This window comes from Aplysia californica, unplaced genomic scaffold (genome assembly GCF_000002075.1).
Source record: "Aplysia californica isolate F4 #8 unplaced genomic scaffold, AplCal3.0 scaffold00196, whole genome shotgun sequence".
Classification (NCBI taxonomy): domain Eukaryota; kingdom Metazoa; phylum Mollusca; class Gastropoda; order Aplysiida; family Aplysiidae; genus Aplysia; species Aplysia californica.
In genome coordinates, this window is record NW_004797466.1 from 509110 (window position 1) to 522000 (window position 12891).

Genomic DNA, 12891 nt, shown 5'->3' on the forward strand with positions numbered 1-12891 from the left:
CACTGGGTGAGAATAGCCTACGCTGGCAAGTCTCACCCGGGGTGAGAGGTAGATCGTTTTTCTATTCTCACCCCGGATGAGAATAGCCACTTCCGGGGCCAAAACCCGTGAATAACAATTGCGGGGTGGGAACTACCGAAAAAGCGCCGAACTTATAATCGGTTGCCTGGACGATCATCAGGGCAGCAGGTATTGATTGGTCAGACTAATTTCAATCCTCGGGAGAACTTCCGTAACGAGCAACCACTTTGAGGCAGAGCAGAATTGAGGGCTAGGGTTAGGGTTAGAAAGGCCTCTTACTCTTCTTTGTGTTTGATGGGGTGGTCGCTCGTTACGGAAGTCCTTCCCAATCCTCTGGCAACCCATGAACATTTCCGAGCTGGATGGCCACTCTGCTAGTTTCACGTGACAAGCACTGGTGAGATCATACTCCACAGCACCCTGGCAATCAGCACTGCTAAGGCTAAGCCGCTAAGCGCTCACATGGATGAGGTAACAGTAACATGATCTAATCTACCCCCAAATTGCACCTGTGCTCCCCTTCTTGGCCTGGCAGCATGGCGTAAAGGTTAGACGGTTAGAGCAGATGGAACAAAACTTGGAAATTTTGTTTCAAATCAGGGCTGAGTGTGGAAAGCATTTTCTGTCTTAGAGACAAGTAAAACCCTCCGAAGGGAAGAAATTTCTCTTTCCATATCAGCATTTTGTATTAGATCTAGATCTAGACAGGTTTCCATTTTGGCTGGATTGTACTTTACCGGACCACCAGTCTGGGCCCATGATTACTGCGCACGCCTAGCCTAACTACGCACTCATAGTTCTCTACGTGCGGACAAAAGGTACTTCCGCGGGCGACTTCGCGCACAGGGCGAGGCGAGGTGAGTGGTGGTTGAGGGTGGCTAGGGGGTTTAGTTTAACTGTGGTGGACCACCGTGTATCATACCTACAGTGGGGGGTTCAGGGGGGGCGCAAGCCCCTGGAAACAATTTTAAAGAAAACACACAAAAATGCAAAACAATAACATTAGCGGACAATCGTGCTTACATAACAACAGTGGGGGGGTTTCAGCCCCCCTGGCAACAATAATTTAAAAACACACGCACACATAAACAATAACATGAACGGACCATGGAGCTAAGTGGACAATTGGGGTAGATCTAATTGGAGTTGAAACAGGCCGAGCCTTGCTTCGCTGCACTTGCCAAGTCGCGAGCAGGGCCGAGGGGGTTGCAATTATGCAAATGAGCTCTCATGCGCATCTCTCGCCCTCCATTGTACTTTGTCGGACCAGTAGTAGGCCTAGCCTAGCAGAGTCGCGAGCAAATTTATATAGAATCTAGTGGAGCACGTGATTAGATTGACCAATTGGCCTCATGGTGTCAGGGTCGTGGGTCAAAGGGCACGATGGCATGGTCGTGATGACTGAAAAACCCGGTAAGATGTCAGTCGGTTGTTTGTAGTCGAAGGGTGGGTGGTTGGCGGGTGCTCTGGTGTGGTTTGCTCCTTCTTTCCTATCAAAACTGAATAGGAGAGTGAGTGGGTGGGGAAGCTCTGAAAGAAAGAACGGACCACTAGGCACCAGGGGCGCCATAGCGAAAGTAGTTCCGACCAGTGATCCGGTAAAGTACAATCTTACCCTGGTGGGCAGGCTTGAGACATCCTGACTACTTGAATGATCACAACTTGTCGTCGTTGTTTGTTTTTATATAATAAATAATAATAATAATGAAGATCATTTCTATAGCGCCCACTCCCATGTAAACACAGCTCTAGGCGCTTTACATAAATGCATGTACAAGCAACATTCACGCACGCTACACACACGCCCAAAACACACACTCATACACACACACATATACACATACACACACAAACACACACATATACACAAACACACATGTATGCCAAACACACACACACACACACACACACATATCTACTTGCTTATCACACGCACACGCTTACACATCGTCACAAAATGAGCATAAAATAATATATATACACAATGCAATTCACAAAATACATAAATGGATACATAGTCATTTACATAACATTGTACTGAACATGAGTCTACTGACATAAAAAGGATGTCATTAAATGTGTCTTTAAAGATTTCTTAAATTTAGACTCAGATGTTGTATGTTCATATTAAAAAACGTTTTAAAAAATTTGGAGAGGTCTCACACATTCTCATTTGTTTTTAAGTTTAGACCTGAAGCTACAGCGAGCACCTAGCACACTTCTCTGATTGCCTAATGGGGTTAGCATTTTCTGTCATTGTTTGTTTTGTTCTTGTGTACACCCAAAGAGGGATAGATAACGTTTTAGTTTATTTTGAGATTGGTAGTGAATCATGAGTTAGTCTTGATTTTTACTCTTTAGATTTTTATTAAATTCATTTTTGTGTTTTTGCTTCAGTGAGTCAGAATTCCCCAAGCATGAGGACACTGGGGAAGAAAATCAGAATAGGCCTCCAATAACAAGATCAGTCTCTGAGAAGCGGTTGAAAAGACACTGTGGTGAAACAGCTGCAGACAGTGAGACAGTGCAAGACCCTGATGCCCCCTCAGGCGAGGAAATTGCTGACAAAGAAAGATTTGTCACCCCTGCAATTGTTTCCCATGACACTGACAGTCCCAATTGCCCAGGAGTAAGTTGTGAATTGTCCAGTCTAATTGTATGGTTGTTCATCAAATTTGCTAGGGATCCATGTTTTACTGACAATTTTATTGCAACAAACTCATGGTGACCATTTCATTTATAAACAGAGGTATTTTTTTACTTTCCCTCTCGTCTCACACTCAGCTACCAGTTGTCTATTTTCTACTAAATATTGATGCGCTGAACACGAATATCAACTTAATTTCCGTCGCAAATTAATAGTTTTTTTGAAATATTTGATTGTTTTTAACCGAGATAGACATGCTTTGGACCAATCGGGGGGTTCCAGGGGGGGGCCTGCCCCACTGGGGTAAAAGAAAATCTGGGGGGTTACAGGGGGGCATGCCCCCCTGTTTTTACACCCATAATTTGATATTTTACAGTTAGATTTGAAATTGTCCTGAAAATAATTGATTTGCGACAGTTTTAGTGGCTTTATGTGTGATCTGCAGCAAACAGTACAGCAGTTTGACCCCTGAAACAGTGCATCTGTGTGCGGGAGTGAAAGTAAAAATTTACCTAAACAGAATTTCCAATGAAAATCAAATATGTTTATAAATCACATGAGTCCCTCTGTTTGAAACCACAGAAAAGTTAAAAAGTAATAGATATGAAGTTAAAACTTGTCTTACTAAGGTTTTTGTCAGATTTCTGAACTAGTGTTCTTGGTCAATCCACTGCAAAGAGAGGGGTCGTGTGTGTGTGGCTTTGGCCGTATTATTTTGCATCACCGACGTTGATGAAATCTCCTTGTTTATATTTTCTATGGAGGATGCATATAATCAGAAGAATATTAACGTTTGCTCCGTTTTCAAGACAGAAAGGAAAACCCATACTCTTACTAATACAGGTTTCATTTAGTTGGCACTGATACTCTAGACTTAGCACATGATGGCATTTGATTAATGATTTTCAAAGAATCTGTTACATCTTCATTTTTGTTTTTTTGCATTTGTTCATGTGTGAGTTTTTGCCAATTGATATGACGTTCTTGCCACTGAAACTGGGGAATGTGTCATGTGTGTTTAGTCAAGATATGTCAGTGCCCCTATGTCAGAAAATTTAGTTTGAGCTATGATTTCTATGCAAATTGACATTGAAGGAATCATCTGAATCTTCTGATCAGGCACCTCGGATTCTTGTGCTGAACCAAGGTGCTAATGTAGAAAATCCACCCAATGCAAGTCTTTCAGGCCGAGAGCTTTTGGCCCCAGATGCATTTTTGAGAACTCCGCCCACAGTGAAGTCAAAAGTTTACTTGAAGCTTGGAGAGGAAACATATAGAGGGTTTAGTGAGTTTTTTTGTTACACCCTTTGCTTGTTTCTTTTAATGTCATAGTGGTCTCTGAAGTGCTTTTAATTATTTGTTTGTCTCTTCTATTCATTTTTAATAAGTGAGTTTCTTTTTAGTAAATATTCTGAGGTTAACTTGCAGTTGAGTATAACTTCAATGTGAGTTACACATTTTTAAAGATAATTTGTTAAAATTGGTGTGAACCTATTTTCTTCTGTTCCTCTTAATAACTAGGTGGACAGTTCTCTGTCCTGTTCCAAGGAAAAATCGTAATTTTTTTTTATTCCTCCAGTAAAATTCCAAAACTTAGGTGAGAAATATCTGGTATAGTGACATTGGTCATTGTAAGGCTGTTCTATGGGGCTGAGCTGATGCATTAATCCTATGATTGGATTGTCAAATAGATAGGAGATACTGCTTGATAAGTAGTCAGGTAATAGGTTGGTATGCAGATACGTCGGGCAATAGAATCGTTGCAGTTTACAGCACATGCTTTGTGTTCATTATGGTAAACTCTGTCTGGATAGTTCAATAACCCCTTCTCAGTTACTTTAATGCATTCACTTTATCGATCTTTTCCTAAATAATTTATTGTTTCTATATATTGATTATAATTGATTTAATTCAAGTGCTGTTAATTTAGAGTTTAGATTTTCCGCTCTGAAATAAGATTTGAATGTAGAACTGAATGCTTTGTTGTGCTACAAACTGCGCATTGCTTGAAGTGAATATTTATTTTTGCTTTCTTGGTTCTTTCTTTTCCAGATGTGTTTGATAAACTCTCAGATGAGATTATCCTTGAAGTCTTTCACCGTCTACCACGTCACATGATGTGCACATGTGCCTTAGTTTGCCGAAGATGGACTCGCCTTGTGTATGTAGTTTCTTTTATACTGTGCGCAGTCTATGCTATAAGTTACTGTTATTTTGTTTCAAGCAGTCAGCAGACTACTTAGTGATAGTCTTTTTTTCCAGCTTTTTACTCTTGTTTTTAGTATTTCCACAAACTGAAAATGCTTAATGTGTGAAGCACCAACTTGTGTTGCAAGCTCATATGATCTTATGCAGTTGAAAGTGTTGTAATACTCTTACTAAAAAAATCCCGAAAACTAATAAATTGTTGTTTACACATTGTAAACAGAGTGAAGAGAACAAATTTGAATTTGAACGTAATAGTGTTAGGATTGAGCTGGGAATCTAAATAGGGTGAAGTAGGAAAATCTCATTGTAAAGTAGAGCCATTTGATTAAGAACATGTTTATAAAGCAGGAACCACAAACAACTCTCTCTGAGATGGCTACAGACAAAGAGAACCGAGGGAATGTAGAGTTGTTGCTCTTTTTGTAGTCTGTCCTGTGGCAGAACGATATTGCTGCTGGTTGATTTCTTTTTGTTGTCTAAAGCAATATCTACGCAAATGGAGAAGTTTCTGTAAGAGAAAAAAAATTATATTGTTCACAAGCTTTCCAAGATCGTGCTATTTTAACTGCAAACTTGGAAGTTTTCAAGGACTGGACTTTAGAATACATTTATGTATTTTATTTGTTTTGAGAATCCTTTTCCCCTTTCCTCTCCTTTCTTGTGTGTTGCAAACATTGGCAGCTGTTTTCAGCTGCTTCTGAACAATTGTCAAAAGTGCTGTGGGCCCTATTGTGTTTGAGGGAGAGATCGCTGAAGGACCTACTTTAACTTAGTTGTGCTTGAGAGGTGAATTTTTATTTTTATTTTTGTCTTTTTATTTTTCTTACAGGTGTGACTTCAGTTTATGGAGACGCTTGGATTTACGGAAAAAGTGCATTAAGCCTGGAGTGCTGAAGATTGTGTTAGAACGAGGAGTGCAAATTCTCAGAGCCAGTCAATGCGAGGTAAACACAGGTGTAGTTATCTGATGACTAGGAAAGTCTCTTGACTGTACAAAGAGAATCAAAATTTCTATTCTCATAATGCTTTATCTGTTCTTTGATTATTGTGTTTGGGTTTTTTGTTTTAAAAAAAAATTGGTGCACCCGACCCAATGAGCATGGATTTCTTGAACACGTTGAGAGTTGACAAATGTGTTCGATGCATCTGTTATTTGAGCAAACTGATAAAAAAAAAAGAAGAAGAAAACACAAGATGTTAAAGAAAAACCATGAAAAGTAACTGTTTACTCTTCTTTGCCATCATGAGAAGTACCTGGTATCAATAAAAGGATAGCACAATGGATATAGTTCAGTGTTGGAGCAAGAGAGGCTAGAGAATCATGCTGATGAGCCTTACGACTGAAAGATAAAATTGCACTCAAGTCAGATCACAATCATGACTATATAACCTTTTATGTTCACACAATCATACACGCTTACACACGTGTACACATAAACAAACATAATTTACTCGTCATACGGCCCAATTCAGCACCACACTGTTTTGTCTTCGATTACACCCCTCCACCCAGTACCCACCCTTACATGACTAGACTCGAGGAAGTTCTAGTGCCTTCACTCTACAGGTAATGTATGATGATTCCTCTCGACATCAGCAAAGTGTGTATCAGGCTGTTTTTTGTCTTTGTTTTCCATCATGTGTGTAGGTTGATTTGAATTTGAGATAGTTGTGAGGAAAAATTGTTCAGGCTGTTTGACATTTCCCAGTGGATTGCTTCGTAGCCGTTCAATCCGTGAATGGCATATTGTTTGAGCTATCCATGAATATAAGCTTTATGTGTTCAAGTTATCTAAGCTAAGACTATTTATGTCTTTTTTTGTCTACTTTACCCCCTTTTTTTTAGGTCATGGGGTCATTTTCCAGTACAGTCCATGGAAATCCAGATCCGAGAAGCTCGCCACTTTCAGAGGACAGGTGAGCTGAGGGCCAAAGTTAATACATCATTTTACCATCGGTCGTTACTTTGAATTAAAAAAAATTCCTTATAATTAACATAATAAAAATTTCCATCTCTTTTCTTGCTTTCAGTGTGGTATTGAAAAGAATTTTTTTTTTTTTGGTAAGTATTTTACGCCGCTTGCAACTGCATAAGATCAAATGAACACACGAGACCCATATAACATTTTCAGTTGGTTGGAAATTTTGAATTTTGCGCTGGTGGCGGCTGAAGCTGAGTAGTGTAGACTTGCGTGTTTGCCGACAATCGTCTGAAATTCGACCTGCGAGCCGGCCAATGCTATCACTAGGCCCACCTGTATTAGTCAAAGTGCGAGGCCTGGCCGACTGCCAGCGCCTCCTTTTTCCCCCATCGGCTTTGTCGGCACTTTCGTTTTCGTGCCGACGTCGGCGTTTCCGACATAATTGTCGGAACCTGAGTAGAACTACGAATACGACAAAGGACGACGACCTAAATTATGTACTTTCAGTTTCGTGCTCAAGCGGCCATTTTGAATTTCGTTTGTTGACTGATTGTTCTGATCATGGGGATTCATTCAAGTCCGACTCACTTGTTTTACTAGATCTAGATCTAGATTTATTGATCATTATATTCCTCAATGGAGGATTCATATTCCAATTCTGTTGTGTCAACCCTATAATAGGTTGTGCTGTAATATTAATGTTGGTAAAAAGCATTTCATCAGGTGCGTGAATTATTTATTAGATTTTTAGATCTAGAGTCTAGTAGACTCTGCTGAGTCCCTCTGTTCGGAATCGGATGCGGATTTCTCGTTCAAGGCCTATTCCTATTCACTTGTTCTACTAGATCTAGATCTAGATTTTTATTTAGACTACTAGATATATATGGAGGATTCATATTCCAGTTCTATTGTATTATTGCCTCAAACCCTAATATAAGCAATGTATGCTCCTTGTTTGTTTTGGAGTGTGTGTGTGTGTTTTTTTTTTCTTTTTGGACTTGGTCTTGTTCTGGCCTTTTTACATGAGGGCCGTTGCAGGTTCTTTTTAGGGGTAGGCCTTGGGTTAGGGTTAGGATAAGGTCTCTTCTTTATTGTGTTTGTCGGGGTGGTCGCTCGTTACCCGAAAGTCCTTCCTTTTATGACACCCACAAAATTTTCAGACAATCTGGTTGAGGCTCACATGCAGGTCTAGTAGTGGTAGAAAGGCTGTATAAAGAGTCAGTAACCCAGAAGAGGGGGTGGGGGCAGAAAGTGCAGACGACAGAACATTGCCAGAGAGCAGGAAAGGAGGTAAAAGAAGACAATTTTAGAGAAGAAAATTTAACCATTTGCAGTCACTTGGCGCAATAATGCGCCATTGAAAATTGTCCGTTCCGGTCATCTGGCGCACTTTTGCATCAGGCCCGAGGTCTGTTGCAGTCGCTCTCCTGGCTGGGTGACCAGATGGGGGTATTTTATACTGTTGGCTGTGTGACTGCAAAGTAATAAAATGACTAAAACAGCTATTTGGTTTCCTTTTTCTGGGATGTATGTAGTATGCCTATTGGTTGAAGCTTCATCACTTTTAACCTTTTGTTGAGAAACTAAAATTCTTCTTTTGTTCATTTCAGAATGTATCGTGTGCAGATGTTGGATTTGAGCATGGCAAATGTAGAAACAAATTTGGTGGAAAACTTGCTCCGTTTCTGCCCCAGACTGAACAGAATCAGCTTAGAACACATTCCTATCTCAGAAGCATTACTTATGTGAGTCCACGGCACTGCCCTTTTCTCTTTTGGTGATAGTTTTCTGTATATATAGTTTCTGGCGCCAAGAGTGAGGAAGTTGATGTCCCTTCTGTGTTTGTCAGAATTGATAAATACTTTCTGAGCCGTGTCATTGTTTCCATCTGCCGATTTGTCCTGTTTCTTCCGTAATCATGAGTAAATGTCCTCTTTGATCAAGCCTGGTTTTCTTTTGGGTTTTTTAAAAACAGTAAACATGTATAAATGCCCACATAAACCAAGTGGCAATATGTTGGAATAGATGTCCTGTTTTAGTTTTGCCAAAATGGAATTCAGAATACCTATCCCAACAAAAATTTTTACGTAAATGAAAACGGAGAGTGCAATTGGACTAAAAAATCAGCTTCCATTTCACATTTATTTTTACATTTCACTACTATATTATTTTTTTGTCTGGATGCAAGGCATATTTCAGACCACACAAAGTTTTCCCTTTAAAACAAAAGCATACACCAAATGTGCTCATCATTTCTCCTTCACATCTTTTTCTAATACTAAATGACTAAATGTATAACAAACAAAATAAAAAGTTTTCTACAAGTTTGCAGCAGACAACTATAGGTCTGTGCCTTGATGCAGTATCAGGCAAGCAGATCGGAGCACTCTGTTTCACCAGCGTTGTTAGTTGTATTGATTTGACTACCATGGAATGTCACACTTTCCAAGTGGTTGAGTAAAATCTGTTGGTCGGATCCATCCAAAATTAACAAAGCATAGCAGCACAATAAACTAACATGCTATCCAGCTCCTGCAGTCTTTGTAGGAAAACCAGCAGGAGAACCAAATAGATCCATATATATGTCTATCCTGCAGCGGCTATGTACTAGCCTGACCTAAGATGTTGGAAGTGCTCTTCCCACAAAAATTGGTTAGGATAAAATGATTCAACTGCATTACAAAATAACACAAGATTCTATACTAAGCTATCTATTATGAATAAAGATTTGATGGCAGAGTGATTTGGCTCAATAAAAAGGAGCTGCTTTTTTTCTCTACTTACATCTACATACTGGCCATCTTTCTTTGTTGACAAACATTCTCCGTATGATCTTTTGAAAATGTATTCAAAAGTTGTTCTTGGTGCAAAAGATTAGTATTAAGGGTGTTAAGACCTCTATTGAATTGGAGCTTACTCCTTTGACTCAGCTTTCGTTATAGGTGCAAAGGTTATTTTCCCATATATATATATATATGTTTGTTTAATTAATGCTGTTCCTAGTATGATTTTTATTTTTGTCGATTGTAATTTCTTTTATAGTTTGTTGCAATATTTGCTTGTTCTTACTTTTGTATTGACATCGCATAACCTTGCTGTGGCTAGAAAAAAGTAATTCTTTTTATTCTTCATTGCTGGGTGAGTAAAAGGTATAATAAGCATTACTCATTTTTCGTCCATGACAAGAAACTTCCTCTCACCCATTAACCCTTTCGGGGGCAACATAATAGAGAAGAGTGTATTATCCAGGATCTAGGTTCATTGTCACAGAGATTATTTCAGATCTGAATTATTGTATCACTGATTTTAATATTGTGTGGACTGTTGCAGGAATCTGGGCCAAAACAGTCCCCACCTCCAAAGTTTGAATCTTGCCATGTGTACTGGGACAACAGGGGATGGACTGAAGGCAATCTTTACAGGTTGTCCATGGTATGTACATTTCATTCTCATTTAGATTATATAAGTTACTGTTACTCGACATTTATTAATTCTACCACAGTCCTGCATGATCATAGCAAATACGCACGTAATGAACAGATTTTGAAGTCAATTTTTTCATATGTTATGATCTTTGTATTCAAAACACACCGAAAACAATTGATTCATAGTGGAACAAATTGTCATCAGCAAGGGTAGATCTAATTGAACAGAAGGACAAATTTTGTTTACTGAAATAGCTGTGATGGTGGTGGGTGATTTAGTGCAGGCCGCCAACCTCTTTAGCTGAGGGCAATAGTGTATGCCATGAATGTTTATTGCATATGTCGCAAAAGTCTTCAGCAGTAGATATAGTCTGCACACTTTCTTATTTGTGTGTGGGGAGTCTTGGGTCTGTGAGCATATTTTGTCTCCCGTAACATAGCCTGAAATTTGTACATAACGAAAAATTTTCATGTGTGGCCAATTTTGCTCTATGTGCATGTTAGACTGTATGGCATACATAAGTCATTCTCAGATGGTGATGAAGCAAAAAATTTTTTTAAAGATTTGTACCATTTGTTAGGAAATTGACCCGAGTGCAAATGTTGCATCTGGTTATCTTCTCAGTGGCTTGGAAATGGAGGAGACACCCACTGCCGATAGCATAAAAATTGACATGTTTTGACAGCTTGAAAATTTTAAGTTGTTGCTATGCTTCTATGCAGGACTTTAAGAATGGCTTATGTTTCCTATTATTGCTTGCCTGTAACTTAAACTAAACAAAAGGCCATTGTTGGCTCTTACTGTTGCTTCTCTCACTGAATTCGATGGAAGTGAAGAAACCGAGGTTTTGGTGGTGAGGTGTACAGAAATTATTGCCCATTGTTGTTATTGGTCCAGAAATTATTGCCCATAAGTCACCAAATTATACCACTTGAAACTGCTCAAAATCATAAGATATGACATGGAATTACTGCCCATACATAAATGTATTGACCTTGTTTAACATGAAGCCATTTAAAACAAAATTCCCATTATTACGAAAGAATTTCAAATCCACCCCCTTTTTTTTCCCCTCCTCCTATCCTTTACTTAACTGATGAAATTTGCTTCCGGTGAAAAAATTCTCTGATCTCGTGAAGTTAGTGTTATCAGGTTTTTATTATAATTAATAGTTACACTTAAAAAGGGAGGCATGCCAACAGTTTATGATTATAACTGGCCTTGAATTTTGATACCAACTATTTTTTTAGTTTCAATGTTTAGCCTGTTTTGTGTATCATAAAATTGATATATATTTGGCTTGGGGATGGATAGGGGATAGCAGTTCAGTATCTGCTTGTATAAAAGACGTTAGACTGAGACGCAGTGCACTGTGCATGCTAAAGATTCCCTCTGGGTAATTTAAAAATCTATAATATGGTGATTTCATCTCTAAGATTTGCAGTGCACAACTCAAGTTTGTCTACCCAAAGTAAAAAGTTTTGTCATTTTGTGTCTGAATATTTGTCTGCCTCATTGTCTGGCCCAGTGCGAAAAAAGTAAGGAATACAACTACAGTTTAGTAGGAAAAGTGCCAGGTCTGTATTGTTACGTGTATTGTGGGATTAAAATGGCAGTCAGTTGTTCTTTTGTTCTACCATAAGAACTAAAAAATGTAGGTTATCAAAACAAAATTAAAGTTTTGTTTTTTTTCCTTCGCATATTTTTGTTTGGCATTGTTTTTGTTTTCAGCTGTGAAATTCTTTGTGCTGTCATGAGTTTGCCTGTCCACTTAGGTTAAAAAGTTTGAACATCTCCTGGACAACTATGGAGGGAGACGACGTGCGCAAAGTGGCCAAGGCACTCCCGCGACAGATGCTGCAGCTTAATATCAGTGGCTACCGGGAGAAGATGACGGACGAAGGTGAGCAACAGTTCTACAAATGCTGTAGGATAAGGCCCATGTTTTTCTTCTCAGTCAGTCCCACACATCTTAGAGCTCGTTTTCTTTATTTTCTTTGCGGGTGATAAATACTAGACTGCTGGTCTGGTGCTGTGGCACAAGTGCAGCAGTTAGTTTACACACACACGCACGCACGCACGCACACACACACAGACACACACAAACACACACACACACCCCTACCCTGTTCAAACCGTGATGTGAGCTGAGTTTTGTTATTCTCTAATGCTTTTCATTTTGAAACACTGATAAAAGAATGGGCTGTTTGGCATAACAAGTGGTCTGATGACAATTGTAAACTGGCTTTGTCCTGAACAACTCACCAGTTAAATTTGGTAACCTGGAAAATGCAAAATAAGCCGGCTAGGCGCATGCAAAGTAACAACAGAACTGCCATTCATCTGGGATATCCCAATATTTTTTTTTCGTCTGTTGCGTCAGCTTTTTTCTAAAAACTTCCTATGTCTTCTCTGTCGCAGGAAGCACCTATTAAACTTTTTGTCGGCAGGAACTCAGTGTTAGTTGGACTTGGAACGCTTGACGTGATACTTCAGGATCTTAAAAAAGTTATGATGAAACACACGCATGCACACACGCGCGCACACACACACACACACACGGCATATACATGGATATATTTATGGATACCCCAGGAAAATTTTTAGTCAGATTGGCAGTTACCTTTATGATTTGTCATTGATCCCGATTTTGTTCCCCCTGAAATC

General features: G+C 39.2%; 1 protein-coding gene across 2 annotated transcripts in view; it reads left to right on the forward strand.

Annotated features, from left to right (window-relative positions):
* Positions 1-12891, forward strand: part of LOC101864225 (S-phase kinase-associated protein 2) — a 31538-nt gene that overhangs the window by 2303 nt on the left and 16344 nt on the right. Inside the window, exons 2-9 of one of the 2 annotated variants that reach the window (XM_005098897.3) lie at positions 2419-2650; positions 3764-3953; positions 4721-4829; positions 5706-5820; positions 6723-6793; positions 8409-8543; positions 10129-10230; positions 12000-12127. In XM_005098897.3, coding sequence (XP_005098954.1) covers positions 2419-2650; positions 3764-3953; positions 4721-4829; positions 5706-5820; positions 6723-6793; positions 8409-8543; positions 10129-10230; positions 12000-12127 — 1082 coding nt within the window. The remainder of the gene's footprint in view (positions 1-2418; positions 2651-3763; positions 3954-4720; positions 4830-5705; positions 5821-6722; positions 6794-8408; positions 8544-10128; positions 10231-11999; positions 12128-12891) is intronic. The other variant, XM_005098898.3, reaches the window with a different exon arrangement.